The sequence below is a fragment of the Xiphophorus maculatus genome, chromosome 17 (genome assembly GCF_002775205.1).
Source record: "Xiphophorus maculatus strain JP 163 A chromosome 17, X_maculatus-5.0-male, whole genome shotgun sequence".
Taxonomy (NCBI): domain Eukaryota; kingdom Metazoa; phylum Chordata; class Actinopteri; order Cyprinodontiformes; family Poeciliidae; genus Xiphophorus; species Xiphophorus maculatus.
Window position 1 is genome coordinate 1 of NC_036459.1, and position 8770 is coordinate 8770.

General features: G+C 44.2%; 1 protein-coding gene across 1 annotated transcript; it reads right to left on the bottom strand.

Annotated features, from left to right (window-relative positions):
• Window positions 1–3: 3 nt before the first annotated feature.
• On the bottom strand, window positions 4–7213 carry svopl (SVOP like; the record flags this gene model as incomplete). Its single annotated transcript, XM_023350164.1, has 11 exons — window positions 6683–7213; window positions 5764–5949; window positions 4459–4556; window positions 4285–4383; window positions 1969–2040; window positions 1764–1888; window positions 1624–1687; window positions 1431–1556; window positions 1215–1343; window positions 479–552; window positions 4–163 (listed from the first exon to the last, which is right to left on the bottom strand). Coding segments are annotated over exons 2-11 (1053 nt in total), but the record flags the coding sequence as incomplete, so codon positions are not given.
• Window positions 7214–8770: the final 1557 nt, after the last annotated feature.

An 8770-nucleotide genomic window follows, 5' to 3' on the forward strand; every position in this document is an offset into this window, starting at 1 on the left:
CTGGTAGTCGCTGCTCCCAAAGGGGATGCAGTAGCAGAGTCCGCTCTCATGGCGGTGTTTGACCTGATGCTCTGCGTCGGCATTTATCACACACAGCAAGTTTTTCTCCAGCAGCTCTGAACTGCTCAGCACCGAGCCGTAGTACGCGAAGGACGCCACAAACCTGCAGGACAGACAGAAACTAGATCCTGAGACTGTTTTTGACCTGGATGCTCCGTTGTTCCCCTTCCTGCAGCTCCGGGTTCAGGTTAGCAGCTTACAAAAATATAAATGCATGTAAATGTAGACTTTGACACTTTTGACACAAAGTGCTGTAGTAAACAGAAATAAAAAACACACAACTTTATTTTCACAAAAATCCTGAACTCAGAAGCAAATAGGTGACAAGAATTTTTACGAGACCAATGTACTGTAGTGTTGATGGTGATGGACTCGGACTGATTCTGACAGCATGTTCTCAAAGATGAGCAAACTTTACCATGAGTACCAGAGCAGGAGGGACGTCCTCCTGAAGGTGGGACTGAACAGAATCCTCCAGCTGCCACGTTCCCTCTGGGAAACAAATGTCACGCCATAAATCTATTTTTTCTCTTAAATGTGATTTTAAGATCAGCATGTCAACAAAATGCATCTTCTAAAGGGATTACACACACACACTCACCCCTACATGTTAAACACATACATAAAAACCACTGAACATGACGGTAACAGCTCAAGTCATATTTTGAAACAAACACAGCAGAAAACAATGGATTAAGGCAGGCAACCATCAGTCATCTGAAGTTTATGCTTATGATTTTTTCTGCTTCTTATCATAATGAAACAAGAAGAGAATTGTCCATTGCTGTTCCTAGACGCTTCCCTTTAGAGGGTTTTTAAGCCACTTCCAACTTTGATGAGATCTGAGAGCAGAATTAAACTCTGACGTCTGTCCTGGCCTGAGAGCAGAGGGACGTCTGGGTTTTCCGTCTGGACGTGTTAACTCAACAACAGAACCTGGTCAACGCAGAAGAAAATGGAGAGATGGACAGAAGCTCCCAACTTCGCTCTGGGTGAGATGGATTTTAAATGGGAAAATATGCAGCAACAGAACTACTGCATCATTGTTTGAGCCATGATGCAACATCAGGCCACAGCAAGAATTGCAAGTCTTCACAGTAGTCAAGGTATTTCCTGTGTAATTCTAGGAAGATGAGACAGGAAGCAGAAAATACCAGAGCAGGCTCCACCAGCCGTCCAGGAGGAAGAGAAGCTCGGTTCATTCTGGCGATCCTCTGCAGGGTTTTGACGGCAGCATCGACTTTCCCTGCTGACACGTTGTAACGGGCCGACTCAGGAATAAACTGGGGGATGTCAGTTCAAACAGAAACATCACATGCTTTGACTGGGACAGGCATGACAGAAACACACAATTGGAGCAGAGCCTGCACCTTGAAGAGGAAGATGAGGATGATGCTTGGTGTGATGGAGAGCCGGATCATCCATCTCCAGCCCATAGTGGGAACCACCAGCATGCCAAGGAGGATGATGAGCATGGAGCCGGTCATCCAGAAGATCTGAAACACAAAGAGCTTCAGTGCTTCTGTTGTTTTGAGAAAGAAAGGTTGAGAGAGCAGAACTCACGGTGCCCAGAGGCAGCAGGTAGGCTCGATACTTGGCAGGGATGAACTCTGTCTTCAACACAAACCTAAAGAGCAAACAAACCATGTTTAGCTAATCAGAGAGCAGGATTTTCAGTCTATTGCTGCTTTGTGTGAGCTGACCCCTGTGACACTCCTGCAACGCCGCAGCCCACCATGCTGCGCAGGAAGATAAACCAGCCGTACGTTGGAGCAAACGACGTGAGCAGAGAGAAATAGGCGCTCCACACATAACCTCCAAACACAACCTGAATGAAACACAAAGACCCAAGAAGAAGCACACAGAAAAAAATCAATGGCACTGCAACTGAAATCGGTCATTTCCTACCTTCCAGCGTCCGTATCTGTCAGCGATGTAACCGGCCAAAACTCCACAAACCATGAAGCCGACGAACACCATCTGAAGGAGACATTCGGTCAGTCAGTCATCGACAGCGTAAACGCTAAACGTCCTGTACTTGTAGAGCGCCAGAGGACATTCAGTCACTCACAAACTGATGGTGGTGAGTTACTGGATCGTAGTCACTGCTGTCTGACAGAACCGAGTGTCATAAAGTCAAATCTTCACAATGTAGGCTGAAATAATCCCTTATTAATGCACTCTATTCATTCTGGTGTCCTAAAAGCGATGACTATGACTGTTAAATTATGTCTAAATGCTTTTGAAGCGGTTATGATAAACTGTTCATTTGGATACATGCTAAATAAAACTAGTTTCCAACATTAACACTAAATGAATGAACACGTCCTCTCTGTTCTTATTATGGACTCCTGAAAACAGAAAATGTTGGGAACCAGCAACAAATGTGGCCGTCGATGAACAAACTGTCCGGTTGGAACGTGGTGAAGGTGGCAGCACAGATCTTCTGCTCTCCATCCAGATAAACGGCCTGACATCAGCCTGACTTTGATCAGGTTCATAGCAGGAAAAAGAGCATTCTGGGTAAAAGTTACAGAAACAGCAGACATGTTCACATTGGTAGTCCGGCCTCCTCCAATCAATACCTGATCTTTATTCACAACATTAGCTTCAACAGTGCAATACCATCATAACAAGTAGGATTTCCATGCGACCGTATGATTTCTGGGAGTGAGCTGTTAATCATATCTCGTTACACACAATTACACTAAAATTTGTCACACAAATGGAAAAACGTGGCAAACTTTGATCCACCACCCTTCAGCTAATCGTTTGCTGAAGCTTCTTCTCCGGTTTTCTCTTCACCTGGATTTGATGGACCTGGAACAGACTTCCTGCTTGGCTTTTCCACATTTAGTTCAAAGAGAGGTTCCCCAAGGTCAAAGGTCATGGTCAGGAGGAGAGTCCAGGAAGTTTTGCAGGACCATGTTAACAGCCGTCTCTAGCTAAAGACATTCCTGAAGTTGCACATTTCCAGATAAAACAGGAAGTGGTCTGGCCCAAAACTGTCTGGGAAAATGAGTTCTGGTCTGACACAACCAAACTGGAACCACAGGTCCAAAACGTATCACTGGAAGGAAACCGTACCATAGCAAAGCATGGTGGTGGCAGCATTATGCCCATGAACTGAAGGTACTGTGAAGGTTGAGGACCTTAGGAACTGGTCTAGATATCAGTGGGTCCAGATGAACAGCAGAATGGCTTCTTAGGAGGAACATTAGAAAAGTTCTGAAACATTCAGGATTCAGAACTCAGTCTGACAGAAACCTGCAGGTTCTCATGAAGGCAGCTACTCTGAAGCTGCTGCTTTGTCCATCTGACAGAGCGAGCGAGAGAGAGAGCTTTCACAAGGCAGGTTGGGAAGATCATTGAATGGTGAAGATGTGAGATGATGCCAGAGTTCTACCAAAAAGAACTGATAGCTGAATCAAAAGGCAAATTATTACTTTTCATCTCTGAACTTTGAAGCAACCAGGTTATTGCAGTCCAGACATTTTTCTCTCTACCAGAATAGTTTGTCGTCAGTTAATTGTACAATCTCAAATTATTGTTGAGAAACTTCAAAAAAAAAATCATCATTTTTACCATCACACAAACCTGTCATTTCAACAAGGATGTGTGTTACTTTGAGGACCTCTGTCTGGAGTTTGGGATCCTCAGGAGGATCTGGAGAGGGAGGAAGTGTCAGGAAATCATACCTGCAACCTAACACAATATTCTGAGGACAACCAATATGAAAAAATAAACCAGAAATTAGGTCGTTGTCATCATCATCCTGCACTTATAAAGTTTCTTGGTTTCCTGTTTTAAGAAGTCTGAAAGCAAAACTTTCAGACTTCCATCTTCAAAACATGAATGGACTGATATCATCCTGATCTGTAGTCATGGATCCTGGAGCGCTCTCCTTTTGTTCTCCTCAGAAAAATCCCTCCAGACAGAAGTTCAGCTTCTTTTCAAATCTTGAGTACCAAACTATTCAGAGATTGTGCCAGTCCAGTTCTCCAACAGTTTCTTGAGTTAATGAGGGTTAATAAAATGTTAGTTAATAAAATGTTCGAAATGTTATCAAAGTTCTGCTTTGAATGTCTCCATAACCTCTGCACTGCAGCTCACCTTCAACAACATTTCAGATCATTTGAGTGACGTTCAGCTGAGTTTTATCAAAGATATTTGTGACACAGAGTTGAGTTTCTGCGTGGTTTGGCTTGGATGACAGAAACTCACCGTGGAGACGAGGGCGACCTGCCAGTCCTCCAAGCGCCACTCGCATCGAATCTCTGGAGAAACCACAGCTAGCAGCATGATCTCCATGGCTTCCACAATCTGCACAAAAACACAGCGTCAGTGTGCAGATGTCCCGCCTTCACTGCAGCTCTGCTGGGGCGAAGACAGACTCACATTGGCACTGCCCATGATGACAAACAGCAGGACATGGAAGCGTCCAAAGCCGATGGTTTCCACAGCTTGCTCCACAGTGAACTTCTCATCTGCTGCAGCTGAAAACAGTCCAGAGATTCTTTGGAGATTAAATTCCTCCAGATCTGCACAGACGTCCACCTCCACTAGATTTATCTGGAGAATCTGTCGCACAGCTGGAGCAAGTCATGGACTCGTTCTGTCATCTTGTTGGAAATACTATGTTCCCTCACCAGCTCTCTATGAGAAACACCTGACCAGTTGCTGGTTAACACAAAGAGTCACTTAGCCAATCATGTGACAGCAACTCAACACATCTAGACATGTGGAAAACAACTGACTGAAATTTAAAGCAAGCAACAGAATGGAGAAGAAGGGTGTAAAGGACATCAAGTAATGGAGTTTTATTTTGAAGGACTAGAAGTGCTAACTAGTTCTAGATGACAAAAAGGCAACAATAACTCAAATAGCCACTGGTTACCACCAAAGCATGCAGAACGGGATCTGTGAATGCACAACACGCCGAACCTTGAAGCAGATGAGCTACAACAGCAGAAGACCAGACCAGGTGCTACTTTCTATCAGCTAACAGGAAACTAAGGCTACACCAAAACTGGACCAGAACAGGTTGGGGGAACAATACTTGGTCCAATGACCATCTGCCAGTACCAACTGAGTCTCAGCTGAGCCTTCCAGCAGGATAACGTCATTTCATCCAGATCAGACCATCTGCAACGTGGACTTGTCTGTTCTCCAATGGCTTCCTCTGAAGTGCAGCGCATCGTTAGGAAGTTTGTGACCTGGAGCTTCTCACCATGGATCTGTAGCTGATTGATTTGTTGTCATTTCAATATGCACCAAAATCTCACTGGAATGTTTCTGAAACTCTTGTTGAATCTCAGCCACAAAGAGTCAAAGCAGTCCTGAAGACTGGTACCGACCCGGTTCTGGCAAGGTGTACTTAATAAAGTGGCCAGTGAGACTGTGTGATGGGAACTTTTGTATGCATGTTGGAAGGGAAAATGTACATAATTATTATTGCAGTTTATTGTTTGATAATTCCTCCTTACATATGATGCGACTTCCATGTGGATCTTTAGTTGCACCTTGAAATCTGTAATTAATCAGCAAAATAATCAGATATCTGGAAACTTCATCAATACTCCAGACTTCTAGCCTCTCATCCTCCGATTTCTCTCTTCTCAGATGAATAATTATATTTTTCTAAATAATTATCTGTCCAGGTAAAACCAGATGTGTCAGCATTTACCTGATCATCAAACTCACCATTGTTGCTGTTGTTGCCCTGCGAGTTGCCTGTAGGTTTTTCTTGCAGTTCCACCTGCTGCAGATGGATGGCGCTCACCAGCTGAGTTTTCATAGAGTCCGTCATTATAAAAGCAGGAGTGTCAAACTCCAGTCCTGGAGGCCCGGTGTCCTGAAACTTTTAGATGAGCCTCTGCTGAACCACACCTGAACAGAATAATGAGGTGATTAAGGTTCTGGAGAACTGATCCACACCAGGATGAGGTGATGAAGCCGTTTCATTCCAGGGTTTTGTATCTGTGGCTCATCTAAAACCTGGAGACCTGGAGTTTGACAGCCTGTCCTAAAGCAAGAATCGTTTCTTTCAGAAACATTTCCTTTCCTGCAGCACCAAACTGAAACCTCAGACTTTACTCACACTGTCAGTCGCTTTCCATCAGTTTTACAAGGATTTGCCAAATTAGAGCCACCGCTAATTATATTTGACTTTTTCTATTTTCCCCGATGCTTTAATTAACTCGTCAAAATCAAATTAATACAAATGTTTTAAAAATAAGTGTTTGTGGGTCTTTTTTTGCTCATTTACAACATATTTAATAATAAACTGAATATCAACATACATGAAGCCTGTTTGTGTTTTTTTTTGTTTTTTTAATTCAACAGTAGCTGGAGAAAAGAGACGGTCCGGACCGGGAATCGAACCGGGGACCGCAGTGGCTCAGGCTCTTCTCCCTCAATATTAGTCGGTGGTCTCGAGTTCTACACCTCACCTGTACGCACTCAGGTGTTCCTACGCTCAACCGGCTTTAACGTGCTGACGTCGGTGGGCGGAGCTTACCGATCCTGTGCCGTATGTGAGATCATCCGTACCTGCTGTTGTTCGGAAGGAGGTCCGTGTTTAAAGCGCACTGGACCCAATGGAAGGAGCGAACCGACTCACCCTGATGTTGGAGCCGAACGCTGATCCTCTGCTGGGTTTTCATGCCGCAAATCGTCGCAGTGAAGATGAAGAAAAGCTCTGCTCCTCCTCCTCACCTGCTCAGGTACATCAGGAAGTATCACCGAGCCAGCGGGTGGAGGGAGCTGCGTTCGGCGATAGGAGGAGTCCGGTTCCGCCCAAAGCCTGCAGGTGAGGAGGATCATTAACGCAAACAACAGAGAACCAGAACGACCAGAAAACAAGTTGGGAAAGAAAAGGAGCAGCCCAGATTTCATCAGCCAGACTGGAACCGAACCAGAACATAAATCTGCTGTGTTTACTGAGCAGTGACTCAAAAGTAACGAAATATGGAGCTTTCTGGGTTGAACATGTTCTCTATCAGGATAAAAACATCTCCAGAAATAAACAGGTCTTTGTGTTTTGAGATCAGAGGACTTTACAATAAAAGCAACGCTAATTTTAAGAAACACTTTAAAGTTGTTTTTTTTATCCCATATAAGAAATGATTTTCCAGCACAGCAGAGAAGCATTTAGAATGTTTAATCTGTTTAAAGTGAATAAAACCAGAAAATGTTCACAAATGACAACAACGGGTTTGACTCCGAATGTCTCTTTAATGTCTGTTAACACAATCAGTCGGACTTGAAACACCAGATTACGAAGCTCACAGAGCGTCTAGGAGGCGAGGCTCGCCGTGAGACCCTGAGACCCGGCCCGGACCGCCGGTCCCGCTTCAGATCACAGCTGGACTCACCGGGTCAGGGCGGGCCGTCGGGTTCTGAAGAACAAACAGGAATGTGGTTGAGCTCAGAGCAACAGCCGAGTGGATGTTCCTTCATGACAAAACTGCAGTTTTCACTGATGACCAGAGATTCTTCATTTCTCAGAGTGGGGTCAAAGGTCAAGGGTTGTTCATCACTTTGTTTCCTACCCAGAATTAGTTTGGATGAACCCACCCTGCGCGACCACAGGTCTTTGGCTCCCATTCTGGGTCTCTTTGGACCCAACTCAAGCTTTGACTTTACAATCAACTCATGGTTCGCCTGGCAGCCTGGAGACCATGAGGACGGTCCAGCTACCGCTTGTTCTAAACAAGTAGATCTACAATACCAGTTTTGTACTACAACGGTGAGTCAGTTGGTCCAAAAATCTACATAGTTCAGGTAAAAATGATACTGTACATTATTAGGTCCAATGTGACGAAGGAGAAAAAAAAAAAGCTTTTTTGCAGATGTGAGAATCACAAAACCCCAAACCGAATGTTTTTGGACACTGTTTGCTTAGTGAAGGATCTTCTGAGGTGCCGTCTCCTGGGTCTGCAGTTTGTCATGATGAACATCCACCTTGTGACTGTTTGCTGGAAACATTCAGGAGGAACCTGCAGACTGGAACATCTGCAGGACTTTTGTCCTTTTCATGATGGTGATCTGATAACTTTCAGATCCACCTGGAGTCTGTGAAATAGCACCATGTGATCCTGTGGGCGTGGCCAAGCCCTACAGCTTGACGGACAGGTGCATTGTCCAATCAGAGAGTTCCAAACCAGTAGCATTCTGCAGTTGGCCCATGAAGGATGAGTTGGCACCAGGCCCAGCTGATCTTCCAGTCCATTCAGCAATCACAGATAAAATATTTGTTAGATATATTTATATATATATTTCTATTCAACATCATATCCACTTTCATTTATACACTATTTACTAGAACCATCTTCTTTTAGATCAAAAAATATCATTTGGAAATGTAATAAAAAAAGCTGATGAATAATGAGCCGAGACATTAATCACTGCTCACTGACCTAGACGTGAAACGACTCTTCACTGTTTGGACTTTTACATATTTTAGCAGCATGCTGAACATTATTGGGGTTAGGGTTAGGGTTAGCCAAAACAGCACCAAAAACAGCTAAAGCCTTGACATGGAGGAACATGCCAAGAAAAGCAGAAGCTCATGTGGAAACACAAACAGACAAAAGGTCAACGGCTTTTCAGAAAGCAACAGATTCTTTCAGCAGAGAGACGCTGAATCAAAGTGTCAGGACAAGTTGGGCTTGTGGACGCCATGGGACAAAAGAAGAAGCAGCTTGTC